The sequence below is a fragment of the Myxocyprinus asiaticus genome, chromosome 28, assembly GCF_019703515.2.
Source record: "Myxocyprinus asiaticus isolate MX2 ecotype Aquarium Trade chromosome 28, UBuf_Myxa_2, whole genome shotgun sequence".
In the NCBI taxonomy this organism is placed as follows: Eukaryota; Metazoa; Chordata; class Actinopteri; order Cypriniformes; family Catostomidae; genus Myxocyprinus; species Myxocyprinus asiaticus.
In genome coordinates this window covers 29,420,889-29,446,589 of record NC_059371.1, presented here as the reverse complement: position 1 = coordinate 29,446,589, position 25,701 = coordinate 29,420,889, and the positions used below count along the sequence as shown (strand labels likewise).

Below are 25,701 nucleotides of genomic sequence, written 5' to 3'. Positions count from 1 at the left end.
TGAAAATTCTCTTTATTATTTACTCACCCTCATGATATCCTAAGTGTGTATGACTTACTTTCTTCACAGAATCTGAAGAAAAAAAGAAAAATGTCTCAGCTCAGTAGGTCCTTAAAATGCAAGTGGAAGGTGATCCGACCTTTGAAGCTCCAAAGTCAGCATAAAGGTCATTCATACGACTCCAGCGTTTAAATTAATGTCTTCAAAAGTGACACAATCACTTTTGGTGTGAAAAATATAAATATTTAAGTACTTTTTAACTATAAAGCACCGCTTCCAGTCAGTAGCGGTAGGCGCGTGTGACGTAATCGCATTGGCATGTTCACGTGAGAACTGAGGCACGTGCGACACACCCGGAAGAGCAGTGCTGTTTACAACTGAGTAGGATGAACGCTGTACAGAAGCTTAGTTGGTTTTGGTTTAAATCTATATTTGTATCTGTCTTTACTCACAATGGTGCGTTTGTGTGCCTATCCTGGATGTCTCAACCGAGAGAACATGAGATTACGTCCGTAACATGCCAACGCAAATTCATCACACGAGAGACCACGTGAACTCTGTGCTCTTGTCAATGCGTATACTGCTGCTTACCGGAAGCGATGGTTTATAATTAAAAAATACTTAAACGTTGATCTTTTTCACACCAAAAGCAATCGTGTCACTTAAGAAGTCATTAATTTAACCACAGGAGTCATATGGATGACATTTATGCTGACTGTCTGTGATTTTTAGAGCTTCAAATACCTGATCACCATCCACTTGCATTTTAAAGACCTACTGAGCTGAGATATTTTTCTATTTTTCTTCAAATCTGTCCTGGTGAAGAAAGATATTCATACAGACATGTGATATCATGAGGGTAAGTAAATGATGAGAGAATTTTCATTTTTGGGTGAACTATCCCTTCAAGTAATTATGTGCTTGATATTGTTGTTTATTGTGACCTTTGATGAGGAAATTTACAAATGGAATTAAAGCCAAGACTTAATATACAGATTTACAAAAAAAAAAAAAAAAAAAAAAATTTTTTATATATATAAACATAAAAAAAAAAAGTTCAATAAGTTTCAAACTTTTAAATAATTTCAAAGGATTTCCAAAGTTTTAATTTTAAGGCCACGTTTACTCCACTTGAACATTTTTTAATTTTGGTGAGTTTTGGCCTTTTAAACTGTCCCAGAATTCTCACTATGAATTGTTAGATATCTTTGATATATTAAGTGTTGATCCCATAATTACAAGTTTCAGGCTTTTGTCCCACGCCATTCAGTGCTATGAAGCACTATGTTATGTTACTTTGCACCACAACTGTAGCACTCAGTGGTTTCGTTGTGACTGCAAATTCTATTATTTTTGATATAATGTCAGAAACATCATAAGCACTGGAATATGCAAGGCCATGTGTTCATCTCTTTTTGTCATTGTGTGTGGAACAATCTCCAGTATCAGATCCATAGTTGCATTTGGCTCAGAAATAAACACAGGTTGCATAAACACTCTCTCATTAACAGGAAATCTCTGATTGTCAGCTCTTGAGTGGCAACAAGGTTCCAGAGATACAAGTGTGTTGTAAAGTATGGTAGAATGTTAGCCATTGTGAAGTTACTATAGAATGTCATATATTGTAAGGTCGTGGCAGAGATGTGGCCATTGTGAGGTCATTGTGGAGGGATGCTATTGTGAGCTTGTGTCTGAATGGTTCTATGTATTTTGCCTTAAAACCACATGACTGTTACACATGAATATGTTTAAGGTTTATCTTAATGCCACCCCAGGATCTAATATTACAGTTTCACATTTTCTAAGCAACATTTATTCCCTTGATTAATTCATGCTTAATGAACAGCAGTGATACTGCGGTATAAGTGTTATATTCATTGTAACGAGTAGTTAACTGTGTAAAAAGGGTAGCCTAATAGCTAAATATTTAGGGTCTGTTATTTGATAAAAACACAACCATAGTTGTGTTGACTATGTTACAGGATTACTACTTTATTTACTTATTTTGCACAGGAGTAGTGTAACATTTCTCTTTTCCAGCATAAAACTGAATTTATTTGCGTTCCTTTGAGGCCAAAATGGTAGTGCTAAGCATACGTTTCCCATATAGCTGAGCGTGTGGTGTCCAGCGTGGATTGGTTTGTCGTTGTCAGTTCCCCTTTAAACCCGTCCAATACACAGCGATCTCATTTGCATACAGAAAGCGCGTAACCAATGAGGGCGGGGTGCTGAAAAGCGTTCTAAAATTCGAACCAATGCGTGAGCGCGTCATATTAACATCTTGCGGCTGCAAACCAATCACAAGCGGAATTATAGATACATGTGCAGCGAATTGACCAATGGTCAGAGACGAGGGTAGAGTCTGAGGTCTGCATACTATTAACATGTTATTACCAGATGTGTCTTAGATATTGATCCTGTGTATTCGGTGGTAGTTAAACTCTCCCACATTCCAGGTCTATATCTACCTTTCTTATTTAACAAACACAAACGAAAGGAAACTTGAAAAAATGCCCAAGAGGAAGGTAAGATAGTTTACACGTTATTATTCTCATCTATTTTTGGATTTCCCTTCATTTTTAAGAGATAGCGGCTCGCGTTTCAGCGATGAGAACTGTATGCAGCGTCGAGCAGGTACATTTTTAAACCGTCATGTGCGCGCTGCGTCCTGTCCTTAATCCGCCGTTAGGATTATGAATTGCTGCACAAGGCTTCGATCATCTTTCCATTCGATCACCGTCACACTTGCAGACTTCCACCATGATTGTTGGCGGTTTAATGACCTGATGTCTTTTTCGTCGTCACTTCGTGCGCACTTGTGCTGAATGTCAGTGTGCGGTGATGCTTCAGCCTCTGTTAGAATCAGAACCGAGCGCTCTGCTCATAAATGCGCAGATAAATGCGCCTGATTCTCTGTGACGTCCATTTTCAGATGTTCGTCTTTTTCCCTCTCTCTTTCGTCGATCGATAGAGGTCCCCATTATTTTTGTATAGCCATGTTTAAACCGACAGGCTCTTCCTCCCTCCACCCCCATTGCAGAGCAGTAGACCCGTATGTAACAGACCGGTTTGTCTGTCTAACTCGCACAGAGGAATTGCGACGGCGAGACAGTGCAAAAGACTAATGAAACTCACAACTATGGAAAGAATTATGGTTACACGATAAAAAAATAAAATAAATTAATTAGTCAAATGATGCTGTATATCTCTAACGAGCCACATAATTCAGAATCGATAGGGTGGCTTCAACTAAACTGGGCGTCTAAACTTTTTAAAGTGTTGTAACCAAAACATGCAAATTATTCTCTCAACCAGTTGCACTGAAGCCTTTGTTTCTCTAGGGGGAGTGTCGCTTTATTTACTGTGATGTAGGGCTGGCAGTCGGTACAGATTTCCCGATTTCGATACGATTTGATTCATTCGGTTGTAATGTCCATTTTATCTGCATATTAAATACATTCTCTCAACTAATGCTGTACATTATACAGGGACCCTTCTAACTTGGTACGAAAATTAAAATTGTACAAATTAACAACAGGATCCCAGCTGTGCAGTTCAATTGCTATTTATTTTACAGATATAGCTTAGTAATAAACACAACCAAAATGGGAGTAAACTTTAAAGTAAAAGAAAAAAAAAAAAAATCTGACTTGTGATTTAAAGAATCGATATTGGGATTGTTCAAATAAAAATTGCGATTATGCAGAAAAATCTATATTTTTACCCAGCCCTACTGTAAGGTTAAATTATTAATTATTGTGATTATGATTATAATAAGTAATACTAATTATTCAAATGATTAATGAAAAAAAAACCAGGCTTTATCGTCAGAGCAAAATCACAAACTTTTATAATTCACACGTATAATTAATTCACGTATTGAGTATGAAATCTACTACAGATATACACTGAAAACCTTAATAAGTTGACTTCACTCCGTTGCTTGAGTAAACTTGTTCAGTCAATTGAATTGAGTAATGGCATCTCCAAAACTTGTGTAATTAAGTTCACTTAACTTGGTGTTTATATAGAATGGACTTAACTATGTAAGGTAAAGTAACTAAATGCAAGTAGACTTAACTCAGATTTGCTATTCAAATATTGTTATTTCTGTTTAATAATTTTAGTTGAATTGACTCAAATTTGGATCATACCATAAAACAGCTCAGCTAAAGAAGATTATAACCTATTTAGATCAATCATTAAATAAAATTCTCCACAGTAATGCAAATATACCTGTACTTCAGTTGCACATATACAAGATGAACTAAAATAGAGTTAACAAGGTCCAACTTGACCAAAGGGGACACCGATCACCCTAATGGTGTCATAACACGAAGCAGTTATTTGCAACAAAACAACATAATGCTACAAAAGAGCTAAAACCTCTTTGAATTCTTAATTACAAGTTTTTAAATGCCCTCATATATTTCCAATGACCAAGGAAACATAATCAAATAATTTAAGCACAGGTGATTTTCCCCATTAGCCTCAATTTTGTACTCAACTGATTGAGTTATTAACACTTAAAATCTTACGTCTATAGATTTTTAAGATAAATATGTTCAAGGAACATAGATATTTGAGTTATGAGCCTAAAACTTTACATTTCATGTTCATATTTAAGACAACTTGATTTTTCCAGTAACAACAACTTTAGGGTTCACAGTGTTCTGAATGTAATGCCAATTCATTTAAGAGTTTAAATATTCCATCTTATTTAGCATGTGCATATGTGCTGAGTGACTTCAGTCAGGTTTCCTATGCAACCAATCGGCCCAGTTGTTAGGGTGGGTAGAGTCACATGTGGTAACCTCCTCATGGTCGCTATAATGTGGTTCGCTCTCGGTGGGGCACGTGGTGAGTTGTGCGTGGATACTGCAGAGAATAGAGTGAAACTTCCACACGTGCTATGTCTCCGTGGCAGTGCGCTCAACAAGCCACGTGATAAGATGCGCGGATTGACAGTCTCGGATGCGCAGGCAACTGAGGTTCGTCCTCTGCCGCCACGAGGACCTAGAGCGCATTGGGAATTGGGTATTCCAAATTGGGGAGAAAAGGGGAGAACCCCCCCCATTAAATATAATGAACGTTGTGTATTCAATTAGTAATTTGAAATTATCTTTGTGTCATTCTCAGATAGATGGATATAAAATAAAATTGCATAGCATCTAAAGGTATCTAAAGGTCACACATGTTTCCTTGAAGTAGGCTTTGGCTTATGTTCATGGAGGATTTTTGTCAGTCACATTTCAGGCTTTGATTTTTCAATCTTTACCAGTCACATATGAAACATTAAAATTATTTGTGTAAAATAAATGTCCATATGTACAATATTTCAAATGTTTGTTGTGTCTACCCAGTCACCTGAGGGAGCTGAAGCTAAAAGCACCACTAAAGTTACAAAGCAGGAGGTAAACTACTATTAACACTCTATGTTGAATATACTATTGAATACATTTATTTTATGATAATAATTAACTTGGACAGCAATAAACTTTATACTTACTTAGAATGCAATACAATTTGCTAACACAGTAGTGTAACCCTAGTGTAAATCACACTAACATTGAATGTAATTGCATTTTAAATCAGTGGTTTAGAACTTTTATTAACTTTCTACAACCTCTGAATATTTTTCTCTCTGTTAGCCCACTCGGAGGTCAGAGCGTCTTTCCTCAGTAAGTGACTCTTCGCTCTCTTTATATATGGAGAGGTGTCCTTTGCATATTTCTGTTTTGTTTTAGCCAGCTGCATATTTTCTTTACTTTCATATTACCTGGAGTTGTTTTGTAGGGGAGGAACCCAGTTTTAAGAACTTGTTTGTCATAAACATGGCCAATGTATTGCTATCAGATGCCCTCTAGGTAGGTATGATACAGTTGGGATGTGTTAGGTTGTAAATTTAGTTGAAATTGTCCACTTGTGTGTGCTCAAAAATTCTTATTAGTTTTGAAGCAATAATTGTTGTTAAAATAACTTTTCTCTTCTTTATTGTTATGTTCTATCCTTTTGAAAATGTCAAAGTTCTGCCAGATTGATGAAAGGAAAGATCAGTCCATACTATATCTACACCTCCTAGGCTTTCTGGCTGTGTACCATGCAGTTTACCATTTTTGGCCTTTGCATGTCTGTTGTGAGAGCCTCACACTATTTGTAACTTCTTTCATCATGTTGTCTTCTTTCAATGTTCAGAAACCAGCTCCTCCTAAACCTGAACCAAAAGCCAAAAAGCCAGCTGTCAAGGTAACAGCTCTCTCTTGCACACGTGCTACCCCATTCTGTATGACATCGACCACAGAGAACATTTTTAACATGTTTTTGCATGTGCTTTGTATTGTGGGGTGAGTCCTTTCCTGCAATGTGAAAGTATATTGTACAGTTGGTGGCATTTGTGTATTCTAGTATAGAAAGTATTAACTTTTTTGCAGTAACAGTTTCGAGAACTGGTGTGATCTGGTGCTGGCCAATGTGTGTTGGAGCAAATTGGTTCAGTACAGAATTATTCAACAGGTTTTAGCCCAGGTGATCCTATTTTTGTTTTCTGCACAGAAGCCATCCAATGACAAAGCGGTAAAGGAGAAGAAGGGCGGAGCCAAAGGAAAGAAAGTGGAGAAAGAGTCTGCGCCCACTGCAAATGGAGAGACCAAGCCAGACGAGGTGGGGTAATCCTGTTATGCTGCTAATGCAGCTGTGTTGCATTTTCAGAGATATAAAGAACATAAACATGTTTGGCCTTTTGAGAAGATTGTCTATGAATGTTTGGCCTTTTGAGAAGATTGTCTTTCTAGGGATGAGTATGTAAAATGGCTAATTCATGGGTCAAAGTCATTAACAACTTTTTAAATTTTTTTAGAACACTCATAATGACCCGTGCACACATGCACCAAATTTATCGCCTGTTGTTGCTAGTCTCTGTACTGTGAAGGCGCTAGTGGGTTTTCCTACTGTCAACTAAGAACTAACGTTATTGGTGGACTACACGTCTGGCCATATATTTTGAAAATCCGATTACAGATGAGGCATTTTGCCAGTAAAAGTAAGATATTCTAATTTGACAAGGAATCGATTTTCTTGTCCCTAAAAATGCACATTCTATAGGGTATTTTAAATTGAACTGCAGCAGTTCTCAGTTCATCATATCATTAATAAGAGATGAACGATCTATCAATGTACAAATTAAACTCACTCAGACTGCCGACAGTTTCTTTTCCACTCATCTTTTTTGTGATATATCCATGTATTTGGTTACAGACTAATCAAACAATGAAATTGCTCACATAAACTTCTCTGTCTTGCCTGCACTTGAGTCCATTATCTCACTGGAGACTGGGACGTGAGCTCCAATGACACCTCTTCACTCCTATTGGTTTTCGCTCCCAAAAGTCGCTCCTCACACTCCCACATCTCGTCGCTAGAGTCGCTTGTGTTGCTGAAAGTCGCCAGCTCTCATTGAAAATGAATGTCTCTTTGTCGCTGCATGTGTGTACGGGGCTTAAGGCATGATCTCAAGAGAACCCCCCCCCCAACGTTCATACAGTATTATGTCTACCATTTGCTCACCATTGGCCATTCAATATGTCATATCAAGCAGCTAAACAAAGCTCATACCTCCAAAAATGCTCTGAGATTACTTCCTCCATGACCTTAAAAAATGTTTCATAGACGATCTGTTGCATTTAAAAAAAGAGTTGAGATGTGAGGTGGGAAAGAATGACCAAGTTACAGCCATGTTGTGGTAAAGTGTATTCTACAAGGCTCTGAAATATCTGGGAGGGAATTGGTGGCGTTAATAGAAAGTACTGATGGGCTAAGAGTAACAACAGCTGGTTTGATTTCTTGGGTGAAGTATTGTTATAAAAATATGTTATAATCAGTGTTAAGGTATTCAAAAAGTAATCCAATACAAATGACTTATTATTTCACTAAAATTGTAATCTGATTACTGACTTCATAAAAACGTAATCGGACTACTAATTGCTTTTAAGTTACTTTTTAAAACAATTCTGCTGAACAAATTCCAATATCTTTATTTCCTCCTTGTTAACTGATGTACACAAGTCATACACTCAGCATGTTACATCATGATGTCACACTGCTTCTTACTTCAACTGCAGCTTTTTTTACAACCTTTGATTTAATCATAAATCTTTGACCTTTCAAAAATGGTCAAGTACATCTTAATTATATTATCTGTCTTTTTTCTACTTACCTATTGTCTCTTTCTACTTAAATAAAAGGAAAAATGAAACATTACAATTTTTGCTATTCAAAATTCTGTGGCAACATTAATTATTTTGTAGTAACAAATATCTAATTACCTTGTCCTATATCCATCTCTGTGATTTTTCACACCTGCATGTGCATGAACCATCACTCACTCACACACACACACACACACACAGATCTGCGTCTCACGATCATCTGTCAGTGTATCATCATGGAGAAGTTCCGCCCCTTCCTTCCTGTCCATCCGAGGGCAGAGTGAGACTGTTAGAGTAAAGGGTACGATAGTTTGAAGAGTGCAGTGTATGTTTGTGTGTTCCCTGCTGTAGATTTATTTGACCATGTCTGTGTTTTATAAAAGCGACTATACAAGCGACTTTACAATAGCAGAATGAATTATCTTGTGACTAATTGGAAACCCAAGGTTACCAGAAAGCAAAATGCATAGGACATTGATATTTTGGATCACATATTTTGAAAGATTTTAATCTGAAGTGTGCTGGTTCTACGCCATTAATGTCATCAAATGTTGTTTGAAGTTGTGATCATCTCTTTTGTTTGAGATATAAACCTTGAATATGAATGAATATAACACTTAATAACTGATCTTGATTTTCAATTTGAGGTAAGTTGTGGTCCTCATACAGTATGTACTGTACGTATGTATGTTGATTTCCTCGTACTGTGTGGCTTTTGTTCTGCTTGTCTGCCTTAACAATATCAGTTTAGAAAAACTGCATAAATAATATCTGTATCATTAAGCAGTCATATCTACATTAAGCAGTCATTTTCTTTTTTCTACCTCTTCTGTGCTTTTTCTCTGTTTAGGAAACTGAGACATCAAAGACTGAGGCCGAGTCAAAAGAGTGATTGAAGTTTGTTTTCCGGAATAACAAAGAACATTTTTTATTCCTATTGAGTATTTTGTAAAATGCAAACTTTTTTTTAGACTTATCGTATTAGATATCCTTAGCTAAAAGTCAACTCACAATCCCTGCTGAAGCACCAACCTCCGTCTCTCTCATCTGTCAGAAGGATAGATTCATTTCAAAGAAAGGCAACAATTATTCTTGAATGATTCACCAACAGCTCGCCTGTCAAATGAAGCCACTTGGAATATGTCACATCCGATGATGTAAAAGCAGCTGATTCATCATTTGCCACCAGAGTGCATACCTTTAGTTCCACGCACTAAGTGGTTATTAACGCGTATGCCTATGGTGTGTGTCGTCTTTGAATCATGTTTTATTGGTTGAATTCTTTAAAAGAAAGGTATACAATGGGAATTACAGATTTACCCGCAAATTTCTGCTTTTGTATCTCGTGTAGCATTTTGAGATTCAAGTGTGTTCTGAGTAAAATGGATCAATTAAACATGACCCGTAACAGTGGCAGACATCCATAGCAATAAACAAGAGGTGCTTTGTGCTAGACGATTAGAAATACAGAATATCAGACACATTAATAAGTCCACTTAACTGGTTTAAGATATACTCTGTAAAATGTTTTCAAATAAAAGGTCAATATAGGCTCAGTTTTGTTGCGCATGTTTCTACTAGTTGTTGCCATTGCATGCCATTATTCTCACCGAAACAAAGGTTTTTAGTTAACTTAGTAATGGTAGAGTTTGTGTTTTTAACTTTGTAGAAAGCTCATGAGGGTCCGAGGTGTTTAGTGTAAAACTACAAAGGCCTTTCAGTGTAGTTCTTTATACACAGACACGTGTGACCCTAAACACATGCATAAATACAACTGCTGATGTCAGAAAGTGAAAGGTCAGCAATGCTACTGGGAGACAGGAGGAAATGAACTGACAATCATTGTTGGTCTCTCTGTAAGCCCAGCCAATAGAGCAAAGGCCCCATATAATTGTGAATGATGTGTAATGATAATACAATTCACATTTTTCTGAAGTGTGCTAATAAAAGTGCTCCCTAATTTAAAAATGAAGTGATCATTTTAGACAGTCTATACTGTATACTTGTTGGAAACAATGCTGACAATAGTTTTTTATAGATAGATGGACAGACCGATTGATGGATGGATAGCTAGATAGATCATATTAAAAATAATCAATGCGAAAATCGTGTAGAAAAACATTTGTACATAAATCTGACCTTAACCTTTGTTGTATTTATTACTCTTTTTAAGTATTTAAGATTTCATACTTTTTATTGTATGGAAGAAGTAGAAATCTGGAAGGGTCAGATTCTAGATTGGTCTTAGTCCTAAATTTGACCAACATTCCAAAACATTACATACTTACCCTTATAACCTTTGACCCATGTTTGGCCCCATCGCTCATCTCAAATGATAATCCTGACCTCCTGTGGCAGGAAAAAATTACTGCACTTATATGGTCACAAAATGTTGCCGCTTGTTCTGCCATTTTATAATACTTCATTCAGTATTTTTCAAGATTATTATCATAAATTTTTTTATTTTTGCATTTTAGAATATTATGAATGAAAATTGGTCACATTTAGTGTAATTTTGCTTTTGTCTACCTAAAGTTGTGTGCCTACTCAGCCACTTAGACCCAGATTACCACTGTTTCTCAAGAGCGTAATAAATTGCATCAGTTGTGCTTAGGTAGCTTTAGAACCAAAGCAAGTATATCCACATAGTTCTTAGGTATCTGACTTCTCTTCTCCTCCACATACACCCTCAGTGTCAGTAGTTTAGCAAGTGTTACATCAGCAAATGCAGTTAAGACTGCATGCAGAAATGTAACTGTTAAACTGATGATTTTCCCAGTAAGGGCACTTAGCACTTTGTATCAGCTTTAAATACAAAAAGACCCAGAAAGCATCAAAGTCACCTTGTTAGCTGAGACAAAAGAATGGAAAGCAAAACCACACACACTTCCATTTTCTAAAGCCTCTCACTTTGGTGCCTTCCTTATGACAAGATACTTAATGAATGGGTTTGATTTTATGAACCTTCTCGGTGTTAATGCAAAGGGATGTGCAGACATTTGCATGCATATAAACAATTTGTATTGCATAGATATTTGCATAAATATATATTAAAAACGTACAGACGACATAACAAGAATGACTGAAAGATTGTGACTTGTCAACAGATGCACATTTTCTGTGAATTTGTGTTTTCGTTTTAATTCAGCAATTTATTGTACAACCCATTAGTGTACAACCTGTTATCATTAAATTGTATTCACATTAGGGGTTGCATAGGCTTGTTGACTTGTCTGCTACAACTAATGTAGTCGACACCAAAAGTCGACTACTGTAGTCACTCACAATGTAATCTATAAAATGCGTCTGTAGGAAATACAGCAGTTGTGATGCCCGGTGGCTCTGCACTGAAAAGGCACAGTGGCTCAAATATCGGCTGTGATGTTCTGTCAAGACTCACATTAAAAGATGCATACAGTCACAAAAGAGCTGGTGCTTGTTTACTGTGTCACTCTGCTCAACAATGCAATGGATCAACAACAATATTACACATTCTCTATATCTGTATTGCACATGCACATAGCATTGTATCTACAATGAAAATGTTCAGAACATTTCATAGGCTGATAAAGATGACGGGTGTTGTGGTTTAGGGGTGGGATGATGTCACGACTAGTCAGATTTGACTCGACTAATGGGCTTGACTAGTTGACTATTAAAAATCAGTAGTTGTGCAACCCCTAATTTACATATTGGCCACCTTGCTCTCTAGATATTGGTATTGGCATCTGCCACTTAAAACCCCATATTGGTCGATCACAAAAGAATATCTGAATATATAGTTCTGTGAAACCCAGCATTGTGCAAACTTAATCTACATTATGTCCCTTGGGTTTTAATGACATTTTCAGTTTAAAGATGTTTCCTTTATTGCATGACTTCAATGGTCTGAGTGAAAACCAGGTTTTATTCTTTCAAGATGCATATGCATTGACTAAAAAACTTGACTGTCTTTTATTTATAATAGATAATGCATCAAGGAATTTGAACATTTTAGATTGGTTAGACCCTAAATTACAGGTCTACCACACTCCAGAATTTCAATTGCAAAATGCAGGCCTTTAACAGTCATATCATAATTGTAACCTTTGTACACACCACTGACCCATTAAAGGAATAGCTCACCCCAAAACTTAAATTCTCTTATCATTTATTCACCCTCATGTCATCCCAGATGTGTATGAATTTCTCCGACTGAACACAAACAGAGATTTTTAGAAGATTATTTCAACTCTGTAGGACCATATAATGCAAGTAAATGGGTATCAAAATGTTTAAGCTCCAAAATGCACATATAAAGGCAGCACAAAAGTTATCCATAAGACTCCAATGGTTAAATCCATGTCTTTAGAAGTGATATGATAGGTGTGGGTGGGAAACAGATCAATATTTAATTCTTTTTTTTTTTTTTTTATACTATAAATTATCCTCCCTGCCTAGTAGGTGGTGAATCGCCAAAAACAAAAGAATAATGTGGAAGTGAAAGTGGAGATTGATAGTAAAAAGGACTTAAATATTGAACTGTTTCTTTATATACTTTAAGGCGTTTCAATGTTTTGGTCAACATTCACTTGCATTGTATAGTCATACAGAGCTGAGATCTTTTTCTAAAAAACTCTTTGTGTTCTGCAGAAGAAAGAAAATCAGACACATCTGGGATGGCAAGAGGGTGAGTAAATGATGAGAGAACTTTCATTTTTAGGTGACCTTTTCCTTAAAAAAAAAAATTTAAAAAAAAGTCAATCTGCCTATTGAACTGCAGGCCCTATGAAGAGCATGAGGCAAAACTTCAGCTTGCTCACTGGTAACCTCATATCATTCTCACTCTTTGCCCATCAAATATTGTTTGCCTACCATTCAGAATAATAACCAAAAGAAAGCAAAATCTGTATTACACTGTTATTAACTAATACACTTTTGTGGACAGAGCCAGGAAAATATTTTGCCCAATTAACGCAACTGTGTTTTACGTAACTAGACTGTTCCTCTCATCCAGAGAAACAATGTGACATATGCATATATAAAAGTCACATCTCTGATCTCTATTCTATTTTGCTCGCCTGATGTCGCCATTAGTCATTGGATTCCTGTAATTTACAAGGTTTAATTCATTACATTCCCTCTGTTTACCACCCTTCCCCCATTTTACTGCCCGCTCGCTTTTGGGTAAGAAATGGAGGACTTCCCAATCCAAATCACAAACGAGAATGGGGGTGGGTTCCTTAGGATCAGTCTACCGTGAGATTCCGAAAATTCCAATTGATTTACTGATCTTTTGTGATCAGTAAAGTACGCTTGATAGTACGCTTCTATTGTAAAGGAAACATGGCAAGTGGCGCGAGATCCGCTTCGCTGCAAGGTTGACAGACTGTTCGAGGAGCTAAAGGCGCCATTAAAGCTCAGGGTCCGGGGTTTTAGCAATCAAATAAATGTAGCCAAAATAAGTAGTTATATTATAGCATAAAACTAGCCAATGCTGCTTTAAAGCATGCGCTCTCTTCCCCTCAGCAGAGCCCTCCGTGCTTTGTGTATTCCTGCGCAGAGGGCTTGCGCTTTATGGAGGGAGGAGGGGGTGTGTGAAGCGTAAACTGAAACCCAAAATATCATAAAAGGTACATAAAACTGCATATTTTAGAAAGATCGCTTCTTGTAACGTCCAAACGCCCCAGTGCGAGCGATGTTTGTCCGAATCGACGCGTGACATGTTGTGTTTGAAAGGGGACTATTTTGCGAGAGCGCGGAAGGCTGGAACGACGCGCCGGATCTACTTTCTGTGTGTTGGGTGAATGGAGGCGCAGCTCTTCCTGGTGAACAAACACTGACAACTACAGGGCACCCTCAGCGATACCCGCGTCCCAGAACGGCCACACACCTTCTCCTTCACCCCCAAAACAAGCCCTAAACATGGCTGCAGACCGTAAACACGTCGCGCAGTTGAAAGCCGGTGAGTAAAAGGGATTTAGAAATGTGGCGCTGGAATATTTTTTATATTCATCTGCCGTTCCCACCACGTCCTTCTTCTAAGCTAATGTAGCTCATGTATTCTCCCCAATCTCGCAGAACTGTACTTCCTAATAGCCCGATTTTTAGAAGCTGGACCTTGTCAGGACGCGGCAGAGGTGGGTGATTTTGTAATATAGGACTATAAAGGACATTTCTGGGAAAGGTGGTGTCGTAATTCGGTATTTTTATGCTTTTTTCAGACCTTGATACGGGAGGTTCAGGAGAAGGAGGTAAGCAGCACAAGCCCTGCTAGCGTCGCATCTCACTGCGCTGTACTTAAAGCAGTTAATATAACGCAGATTTCACATTTATTGTTTGAAAATACAAACTTGACCCCCTGAAATTTATCCAAACCTAGATAACTGTATTTTTCCATTACAGCTGTTACCCAAAAGGATTGACTGGACTGGCAAAGAACACCCAGGGAGTTACGAAAATTTGGTAAGGGATCCCTATAACCGAGAGAAAACTTTTTACAGAGCAAAATAAGAAATTGAATTTCCCGCAATTTTTAAATCAGGAAAAAAAAAAAACTTAATCCGAACACGCGGGGAAAAGCCGACCTCAGGGTAAGGAAGGAGGGTCAGTGAGAAACCCCAAAGCCTTGCTTGACCTCTGGGATGCGAGGTTGGTCACAGTGGTGTCCATACGATTGGAATTGATGTTAAAATTGATGTAGAAATAAACAGACGTCATGAATGTGGTGCTGTACAAGGGGAAGGGAGCGGAGGGAGGAGGGACCAGTGCGCCAGAGAGTGAAAGCGGGGCGGGATGGAGGCGCTCCTGTAATACAACCACAGTTAGGGTAAAATACTCCATTTACCCTAGTTTATTACACTGAAGTACTAAAGGGTTTGAGCAGAACCAACCAAGCTGGGGACGCAAGAGGAGCCTAGTAGGGTAATATGATTTTTACTCAGTTGTCCTGAGAATATTCGGGGGAAATTATTTTCAGAGAGACCACATATTGGGAGACTTGAGGAGAGAGGCCGATAGCACAAATGAGAGGTACATCGAAATGAGTACGTACTGATTATTTTATTAATTACAACATGCAAAAAAAAAAAGTAAACAAATAATCAGTCAAACTTACTTGCATTTTTCTGTAGCTCGCCGGTCCGTTTAGAAACATCACTCGAAGACAATTTGATTAACGCATTTGAAGTGGGAGAGACTGAAATATCTTAATTCTTTTTTTTTTTTTTTTTTTTAATCTTTGTGTGCTTTTGATCCAGCCCCTGTCATGGCCATACCCCCCTTCTTTATATATCACTTGCGTAACTAATAGAGCCAACTGTCTGTTAATCACACATGCTGTTACGGACACAGACACATCTTATCTCCGACGTGATATTCAGACAAATTTGTAGCGATATAATGTTAGGTTTTATCCGTGATGGCTGCGCGAGTGTCTCGCGGCTGATGTCTCGCGCTCCGCTGCCCATCTAGATGGCACGTTCACGGTGTCTGTGTTCACGATTATTATAGTGAGAGAAGGAGTGTGTGTTTGTGTGTGTGTGTGTGTGTGTGTGTGTGTGTGAACATGACGGATTGTGGATAATTCCACCGCCGTGTGAAGATGTTAGAAGCCCGTGCCTGCAGATCGTGGGTACAAACAACGCGCAGCAGACTTCACCGCCTGTTGTTGGCGCTGTCAATTTATTTTTCTGTCTTGCTTCTCATTATGCTAATGAACAATGCAGTCTGCAATAATTATCATTATTCATGAGTGTAATTAAATAATAATGATACTAACAATAATATTAATGAAAACAAAATCACAATGAAAACATATTTGTTAAAAATAGTTTCTAAAAATAATTAGCATATGTAGTGTTTACTAAAACATTGTCAAAATATTATTGAAAGGAGAAAAACACAGGGTAGGCCAATAGTAGTTTACAGATCATGATCCATTAACAAAACTCTTAATATGTTTAGATACAGATTTTTTATTTTATTTTTTGTTTTGTTTTGTTTTTTAATTCAGCTGTTTAATGAATATGCCCTTGGTCACTTGATATTAAACACACAGCTGGCGTGTGTGTGTGTATGCGTGTGTGTGTGTGTTTGCGTGTGTGTGTGTGTTTTCGTTTGCGTGTGTGCGTTTGCGTATGTTTGTTTGCGTGTGTGCGTTTGCGTGTGTGTGTTTAAGTGTGTGTGTTTAAGTGCGTGTGTTTAAGTACGTGTGTTTGCGTGCGTGCGTTTGCGTGTGTGTGCGTTTGCGTGTGTGTGCTTGCGTGTGTTTGCGTTTGCGTGTGTGTGTTTAAGTGTGTGTGTTTAAGTGTGTGTGTTTAAGTACGTGTGTTTGCGTGCGTGTGTGTGTGTGTTTGCGCGTGTGTGTGTGTTTGCGCGTGTGTGTGTGTTTGCGCGTGTGTGTGTGTTTGCGTGTGTGTGTGTGTGTGTGTGTGTGTGTGTGTGTGTGTGTGTCTGCACGCGCGTTTGTGTGTGTGAACAGATAGGATGACACATTAATTACTGGCCGGGGCGTTGGAAGCTGGATCAGCTTGATGAAGGAGCGACCCGGACCGACGCGTTGCGCAGGGGAATGAACATTTTTATTTTAATTTGTAGATTAGATTTATCTCTAGGGAAAAGAATGAAAAGATAAAACACCAGTAACGCTCTATTAATATAAAATGAACTCTTGTGTAAAATCATAGAGCTAAACACTATATATTGTATTTATGCTATATTTGAACGTTTTAATGTATACATTTTCAGATGTCTACGGTGAATGTCAAATATTTTTTAAATGCTATAAAAAATACTGTTTCATCCTATTGTATTGTAAGACGCTTGAAACATGATAATTAACAGGTGTTTAAATAAATTTAATTAACACCTACACATTACATGTTTTGATTAGATTTGAATATCATCGCAGAAAAGTACATCATGCAAAAAAATAAATACAAAAAATATTGAATAAATATTTAAATAGGTGTGTAAATTGAATAGAAAATGAAATATTTGCATTGCACTCACAAATACATTTGTTCTTGCTTTTGTGTTTTAAATGTTTTATTTTATTTTCTGTGCATATGCGATTACAACAAAATTTAGCACTTATTTGGGGTATTTTAGAAATGATCATTTTGCCCTAACATGTTTGTTATTTTCTTGTGTTTGTGTGTAAAGGTGAAATTATACAGGCACATTTCTCCTGATCACCTGTTGCGGGTTTGTGAGAGAGTAAGCCCACTTTTAGAGAGAGAAGTGCCAGCCAGCGTACCTGGTGTGAACTCGCTACTGGGAGCCGGACGTCAGTCAGTGCTACGTAACAACAAGAGTGAGTGTCTCTCCCTGCCTCCCTCCCCATTCTCTCTGTCTGATAATACCCCCAAAATATACTGCGTTTTCAGTTGTGGCCAATTAAATGAAAACTTTTTGATCATCCTTGTCACCGGAAGTTGAAGGCCAACCCAAAGCAGTTCAGCAAATATATATATTTTTAAGTCCTTTCTTACTATGAGAGTAGGCAAATGAATGAGCAGAGATCATTAGTATCACTAAGATGATTAACAATAATAGCACCGTAACAGCTCTAAAGCAATAATGCATACATCTGATCTGTTTTTTTGTTTTGTTTTTTGGTAAGAAAGGAGGTAAAAATAGGGAAGAAGATTTTACATTTAGAAGAATTTGGATCCACTGTTTTGGTCAATTATATTTAAATGACACTATATGTAGGAATTTTTTAGGAGGTAGGTACGTAAAAAAAAAAGAAAAGATGAATGTGAATTTTGTACCTCTTTCATTCTGCCTTCAAGATGTCTTTAGGAAATAAAATATGCATGTCATGATAATCAAAACTTCATTGTATCTCTTATATTATCAATCAAAATTTTATTTTATTTAGTGGAAGGACAGTAACAGTAATTACATTATTGCCTTGCAGTAGATGTTTATTTGCAGTAAAAGTGTATATATATATCGGTGTGTCTACAGTCAGTGTGCTTAGGGATTCCATCACTTGTGTATATTTAGTGACAGCTCCACGTGTTTGTTGCCAGGTTGTAAGCACGTGGTATGGAAGGGATCCGCCCTCGCAGCCCTGCACTGTGGCAGGCCACCCGAGCCGCCAGTCATCTATGGAAGACCGCCCAATATTGGTAAGAGACCTCTTATTGGTCCTGATATTAATGCATTCCAGTGAAAGGAATAAAATGCATCAAAATTTTAAAATATGCTTTATAGACTTGATGGTTGAAATAATATGTACATTTTGAAAAATTGACATTTATGCACATTTAGCTTCTACTTATATGCTTGTAGTTCAGGAGGTATGAACCATTATTAGAAATGTGTTCATTTGTAAACAGAGAGTTTCATGTTGTTTTACTTGATTCTTTTCATGTGCTGTAGTGGAGACAACATACAGTCGGAGGCTGAATGGCTCATATCGGCTGGGTCAGCTGGTCCCTACAGCTGTTTACCAACACATGAAGATGCACAAGAGAATTCTGGGACACCTATCATCTGTGTACTGCGTAACCTTCGACCGCACTGGTCGCCGCATCTTCACAGTAAGACATCTGATTTTATGTGTGTGTGACAGGTAGATAATGTATAAACATTTCTGGATCCTTTTTGCTTCCTTTACTTTTCCTTCTAAAATTTAAGATACAGTTCAGGAATGTAATATTGCAATAGACTAGATGATGGAATTTTGGTTTGTTCATGTTCAGTTCTTGTTCTGTTGTGTATGTTTCCGTGTGTGTGTGTGTGTGTGTGTGTGTGTGTGTGTTCGCGCTTGTATGTGTCTCTAAGATTCTATTTGAATGGTTGACCACAGGCAAATAAATATTTATGGTCAATTTTGAAAGATGTTTTTAGAATAATTTATTGTTTGTGTTGGTGTTGAATTTAGCTACCTAGATTTTGATTTTGCTTGGAAAAATGGTGTGGAAGAGTTCATGTTCTTATTTACACTGTATCCATTGGTAGCACTTTCATATACAGTAGCTCAGTTTAGAAATCTGTACTTTTGCCTTTGACCTATAATGAGGAAATCTTTGACCGATAATACAATGCCTTTGCTTTTTCATATATATATTTAATATCTAACATACATTTATATTTAAACAAAAAACACATATAATTTATGTATGTTAAATGGCAAATGTAGGGAACTGAATAAGCAAACAGAAAATATAATTTAATTAAATGTACAAATTAATGTACACTTAGTGTTGACTGTTCTGATCCCATATGTATCTGTATTCTGTAGATTGTTACAGCTTTAAGCAGTTGACTTTTTATATATTATCAACATCTGCATAATTCTCCATTATTAATTAGCAGTTTCATATACAATATTTAATAGCCATTAAAATGGACATTACTATACTTTTTATGGTGTTAAATATGTTGTAATAATGGAGTATTTGTGGTTAAGTGCTTTAACCTGATAAAATCCCCCAGTGATTATTATGGTCTCAAATAACCTGTTGAATGGACAGAACTGATCACTGTTTAGTCAAGATGATGCCTGCCTCAGTTTGGGGTTTTAAGGATTCTGAAAGCAGCTGTGGTTTTATTAGTTGAGGGACCGGACTGTGAGAGGGTTAGGCTATATGTTCACAGTTATTCTCTATGTAGTTTACTGCATTTTAAGTGCTGCAGTTCTGTAGTGAATCATGGGGAGTACCATTAACAAGGCTATTGAATCAACTTTATATACAAATGAATACACATGAATGTGTTGTGCTCTTGTTTGTTGAAGTGTTGCATTGTAGGCTTGATTGTTGGCCTGTCTTGACAAGTCTATGGTATTGATAATGTAGCCTAATAGAAAAAGAGTTTGAATGATTTTGCACGTACTCAATAAATCTGACCCGGCTCTATGGCCCTTCTATAGATTTTCAATGATTTTTTAAAATTGTATAATTCACAGGAAATGCTGTGTTTTTATTGCAGTGACTAAACTGATATTTTTAGACAAAGAGCATTTTGATCATATCACTGGAACAGATAATGTTTTGAGTCTGGGATAAGAGTAGAGGTTAAAGGTCATTCACATGTTCATTCTGGGCAAGCATTCTGTTGCTGTATGACATCATCCCTTCCACAAACTTCTAAAAGATTCGATGTGGGTGAACGTGTTTGGATACTAACATTTCTCGGACATTAGCTCACTCTCAGGCTGTGGCATAAGCATTTGTCGAGGATTCATTGTCAGAGCTCTAGTTTTAAGCGTCCTGTAGAATCGAGCTGGAGTGTGTTTTGCTGATGTCTGTTTTTGAGTGTGCACTCCTGGGTTCCATTTTACTCTGCAAGTTTTAAATGCTCCAAAAATGGCTGAACAGTCAGCAAGGATTACTTTCCCTCTTTCTGCCTCTCCCTCCCTTTTTCTCAGTGTCTCTCTCTCTTTTATTCTCTTTGTCTTTTCCTCTTTCGATCTTGGTGTCTCTGTTTTTCTCCTTCTCTCTCCTTTAGGTCTTTTTTCTCGTGGCCTTGGGGGGTGTGTCTGTTCGCACATGCTGAAAAAAGTGTTTCTTTTATGGATTTGGCTGCAAGCCAAGAATAAAATCATCTCTTTCATATTCCTGAGCTATTAGCCAGTGTGTCATTGGCATTCCGTCTGTGTTTAACAGATATTCGGGAATGTTCGTCTCCACGTGTGGCTTTGGGATCATTTTTCTCACACAATTTGAAATGCATATGTGGTCTGCTAAAATCAGTGTTATTATCACAGTAATAACAGTGTTTCTGGAAACAACATGGATATTTCCATCTTGTTGCATACAAAATTACAAAACAAGGAAAGGAAAATGGCAAGCTGATTATCTGAGGTTTCTGGAAAAAATAATGTTTCAATCAAGCTGTGAAAAGATGAAAGTGAAAGAGGTAGCATTTTTTTTTTAATGGTTTCTGTCTGTTGTCATGGAAATGGAATGCCGCATTTTTAGGTTAACTGCATTTTAGATTCAGAAATGGCAACATAAATTCAGATCACACTTGCTGGACATATTAGTGTTCAGCAAAATAAAATAGTGTAAAGAAAATAGAAAAATAAAAATAGTGCTTGTAATATTGATAGAGATATAATATTCCAATACATGCTTTATAATTAGGCCTAATCAATACATATTCCTGCTTAATCAGGAAAGTAAAACACATCAATCATTTTAAAACAATATCACTAAGTTTTCTGTTTTGAACGTAACAAAAACATATTCAAAATGGTCCAAAAGTCTGAGAGCACATTGAAAATGTACAATTTAGACATGGAAATAAACAAAAAAAGTTTAATAATTTGATAAATATCATAAAAAGAAAAGTTTTACATGACATGAAGAAAAGAGTACTTATAATTCATTACTATTTCTAACTCATTTGTACAAAAGGTCAGATTTCCTTGCTTCCATTGAAGAACATTTTCAGATCATGCTGGAATAACATGGATCATCAGGTTTTGCTTGTGGAGTCCACGCCAGCTCGAGTGTATGCTGTCATTAAAACAAAAGGGGGACATACACTTGTGGACAAAAGTTTTGCTGCTTCAGAAGGAAATTGGTACTTTAATTCACTGAAGTGGCATTCAACTGAACATAAAGTATAGTCAGGACATTACTGATGTAAAAAACAACACCATCACTATTTGAAAAATGTCATTTCTGATCAAATCTAGACAGGCCCCATTTCCAGCTGCCATCACTCCAACACCTTATCCTTGAGTAATCATGCTAAATTGCTAAATTGGTACTAGAAAATCACTTGCCATTATATCAAACAGCTGAAAGCTATTTGGTTCATTAAATTAAGCTTAACATTGTCTTTGTGTTTGTTTTTGAGTTGCCACAGTATGCAATAGACTTAAGGTCAATATTAGGTCAAAAATGGAAAAAAGAAACAGCTTTATCTAGAAACTCGTTAGTCAATCATTGTTTTAAGGAATGAAGGTTATGCAATGCTTGAAACTGCCAAAAAAAACCTTAAGATTTCATACAAAGGTGTACACTACAGTCTTCAAAGACAAAGGACAACTGGCTCTAACAAGAAAAAAAAGAGATGTGGAAGGCCAGATGTACAACTAAATAAGAGGACAACAATTAGCCTCAATAAAAAGTGTTAATCAGGAAAAAAAATTCCACAATCAGCCAAGCTGTAAGTTATGTTAGGACTATCACTTCAACTTTAGACACTACTCATTAGTGGTCGACTGAAATGTCGCTGACGATATTTATAATTTTTTCATTATCGTCATTGGCCGATACATTTTCCCATTTGACTGATTGGTTCTTTAAGGCCACGAGGGCGCCTGCTTGCATGTGAAAGAGCGTCTGAGACATGTTAACGACCAATCACAAATCCTTTTGTTGTTACGTGCCATCGTGTTACTACAATAGACAGGTGTGAAACACAGTCTCATTTAAACAGTCTGCATATCAGAGCCATGACGCGTTAAAGTGCTCACCTGTTTCCTTCTCCATCTTCCCTGTATCTCATAACTGTCTTGTCTAATAATAAAAAGGCAAATATCAATAAAACTTCTATCATATACCGTATGCAAATATGCGGATATCTCGTTTAAACAGATGTAATTCACGAACCTCATGAAAATCCAGCGTTTTCTTCCCGTCCAGCACTTTTCTAATATCTTCCTCTGAAGCACGTATTCCATCAGTCAGAATCAAAACTTCAGGATAAGGATCAAATGTTCCTCTAATAATTCACAAATCATGATGGTCAGCCCGTTATAATCCAAGCAGGCGATCCACGGTGTTTAAACTCTCAGTAAATTGCTGCTGATCTTGCTGGATCCACACAAGCGCATGAGTGCAACTTCAAAGTAAAAGCACCTCACGTGCACTATGAGTAAATGCCATATTCACTGTGTACTGTATGTACAATTGGTTTGATTGGGTCTTTTTTGAGAAAATGCGATTGGTAATGAGCAAATGCCATCCATTGTTGCTGGACTACTGTGTGTACTGTCATTTCATACTTTCTAATATATTAACAATTTCTTCATGCAGAAATAAATTACAAACATTTTTATGACTAAACAGAAATCTGAAGAAACTACTATCTACCATTTAAAATACAATCTTATTTTTTAAAGATAATTAAATATAATACAAGTTTATTAATATAATTTATTAATGTAAGTTTTGTGTGAAATTGAGTAAATATAGTGCAAAATAAGATTTATAAATTTGTTAGCAATTTTATATTTATGTTATTTACTATATTCAATTGTGTGATATATCGGCATTGTATCTGCCTATTGGCCACCCTGCACTCTGGATATCGGCATTAAAAAAATCCATATCGGTCGACCACTACTACTCATATTTCTTTCATGGGAAAAGGAGATTCATTTTATGAATAGATAAAAAGAGAAAATTATGCAACACTATGGTGTATTTTTTTCCAGCATACTTTATTTTGGAGGGACCAGATCTACTACCAACAACATGTCCTACATGTATCTTTATTGATCATTGTTTTATGATTAATCATTGTTAATCAGAGTTCTATGAGGTGAGTTGCCACATTGGTTTTGGATGTGTAAAACAAAATGTTTGTTTTAAGGTAAAGTCAGTTTAGTTTTTGGTTATTGTCACTCCGAAACCACAGAATATTGCAGAAAGCTCCCCAGATTTTTGCAGCATTGGAGCGCCCATCATTGATGAAGTTCTACACATCCCCACCCTTTTCATGTTTGTTTATTAAATAATTTGATAAATTAGATTATACTTTTAGCTACCAATAATTGTGGAGATATCTCAGCTCTGTTAAACACAATTTACTATGTTTAAGCACATTCTGCACAATTTCTCAGATACCCCCCACCCAAAATCAGTGCAGAGCTGCAGATTCTGTCTGGGTCTGGTCTCTGCTCTTAGAGTTTCTCTCTTCAACATGTGGCCGGGAGTATTAAAAATGCACTTTTTAAAGGCTTTTGGAAAATGCTAATAGAAACAAAAAGGAGTGATTTGTGAATTCTATTCACCCTGTGCGATATTGAAAGCATTACAACAACACATTATTTGACATTTTTACTTGTGAATTTAATAGATTTTTAGAAAATAAATCAGATGATTGCAACACGCTCCAAAAAGTTTGGGACAGTTGAGTGTTTAACACTGTTTAACACCATTTCTTCTAATGACACTTATTAAGTGTTTGTGCACTGAATGCACAAGCTTGTTAAGTTTAGCAAGCAGAATTTTCCCACATTCATCTGTTATGCAGGTCTTCAGCTGCGTAATTTTACAGAGCATTTGTTGCCGTATTTTACGCTTTATAATGCACCACACACTCTCAATTGGAGACAGATCAGGACTGCAGGCAGGCCAATCTAGCACCCACACTCTCTACTTCCGCAGCCATGCACTTGTAATCCGGGCAGTATGTGGTTTGGCGTTGTCCTGCTGGAAAACCACTTCTGAATGCATGTGATCTCTGAACCCTGCAACTGTAACGTAATTGTCTGTAATGGATATCTTGACATGGGCTCTGAAATACTTTGGTAAACCTTTGTCAGTCAACACCATTCGCCGCTGCATCAGCAGATGCAAGTTAAGGCTTTACTATGCAAAGCAGAAGCCATGCATCAACACTGTCCAGAAGCACTGCGGATTATTCTGAATTGGAAAGCAGAACAGTGGAATCGTGTTTTGTGGTCCAACGAGTCCACATTCCAAATAGTCATATTCTCCGGGCCAAAGAGAATATGGACCTTCCAAGTTGTTATCAGTGTCAGGTCCTTTAGCCAGTGTCTGTCATGGTATGGGGTGTGTCAGTGCCAACGGCATGGGTAATTTGCACATCTGTGAGGGCACCAATAATGCAGAAATAGATTTTAGATCTTTTCCAGGGACATCCCTGCATTTTCCAGCAGGACAACACCAAAACTCATACTGCCTGGATAACAAGTGCATGGCTGCGTAAGCGGAGAGTGCGGGTGCTAGATTGGCCTGCCTGCAGTCCTGACCTGTCTCCAATTGAAAATGTGTGGCATATTATGAAGCGCAAATAGGCTAAAAAAGAGCAACACTCAACTGTCCCAACTTTTTTGGAACCTGTTGCAATCATCTGATTTATTAAAAAAGAAAAAGAAAAAGAAAAATATCACAAGGTAAAACATCAAATAATGTGTCGTTGTAGTGCAGGGGTCAGGAACCTGTGGCTCTTTGTTAAAAATCAAGTGGCTCGCCGGGTGTCTCACCATTCACCAACATGATTGTTTAAAACTTTCTAGAGATAATTTTTCAGCAGAAAGTGTGGGTGCGATTGCAAAGCTTGAAGTCAATAACACTGTTTTGATTTCCTTTCTCCCGAATTTGTCGTACAGCCTATTCCTGGTGAACAAAATTTGAAATTAACACCCGCCAAATGCAGAATTTTCATGCGGAGTATTTTGCTGATGTAACAGCCACTATGGAAGGTGACCTGTAAGACTTCTCGGAGTGATATATTACAAGAAATTAGACACAAAGTCACGCGTTTGATGAAATGTGATTATATTTTAAAGAACAGA

General features: G+C 37.1%; 2 protein-coding genes across 6 annotated transcripts in view; both read left to right on the top strand.

Annotated features, from left to right (window-relative positions):
- The first annotated feature begins 2,358 nt into the window (after positions 1–2,358).
- LOC127419253 (high mobility group nucleosome-binding domain-containing protein 3-like) lies at positions 2,359–9,755 on the top strand. Of its 4 annotated transcripts, none has more exons than XM_051660516.1 (6): positions 2,359–2,525; positions 5,364–5,414; positions 5,652–5,681; positions 6,196–6,246; positions 6,556–6,660; positions 9,055–9,755. In XM_051660516.1, exons 1-6 carry the CDS (start codon positions 2,511–2,513, stop codon positions 9,094–9,096), a joined length of 294 nt encoding a protein of 97 aa, XP_051516476.1. In that variant the 5' UTR covers positions 2,359–2,510; the 3' UTR covers positions 9,097–9,755. The 4 variants fall into 4 exon arrangements, with proteins under 4 accessions (XP_051516476.1, XP_051516475.1, XP_051516474.1 ...); XM_051660515.1 differs by having other exon boundaries at positions 6,553–6,660; XM_051660514.1 differs by lacking the exon at positions 9,055–9,755 and adding an exon at positions 8,406–9,047.
- Positions 9,756–13,997: 4,242 nt separating this feature from the next.
- LOC127419151 (PH-interacting protein-like) overlaps positions 13,998–25,701 on the top strand; it is a 58,532-nt gene continuing 46,828 nt past the window's right edge. For both annotated transcript variants that reach the window (XM_051660314.1, XM_051660313.1), the window contains exons 1-7: positions 13,998–14,148; positions 14,265–14,323; positions 14,408–14,437; positions 14,589–14,648; positions 17,349–17,499; positions 18,224–18,322; positions 18,576–18,736. In XM_051660314.1, coding sequence (XP_051516274.1) covers positions 14,109–14,148; positions 14,265–14,323; positions 14,408–14,437; positions 14,589–14,648; positions 17,349–17,499; positions 18,224–18,322; positions 18,576–18,736 — 600 coding nt within the window. In that variant the 5' untranslated portion in view covers positions 13,998–14,108. The remainder of the gene's footprint in view (positions 14,149–14,264; positions 14,324–14,407; positions 14,438–14,588; positions 14,649–17,348; positions 17,500–18,223; positions 18,323–18,575; positions 18,737–25,701) is intronic.

Excerpts from the sequence above, each read along its gene's own strand:
- LOC127419253 (XM_051660513.1), top strand. Across the intron at positions 5,415-5,651 it reads CTAAAGTTACAAAGCAGGAG|CCCACTCGGAGGTCAGAGCG; the intron begins GTAAACTACTAT and ends TCTCTCTGTTAG. Across the intron at positions 5,682-6,195 it reads GGTCAGAGCGTCTTTCCTCA|AAACCAGCTCCTCCTAAACC; the intron begins GTAAGTGACTCT and ends TTCAATGTTCAG.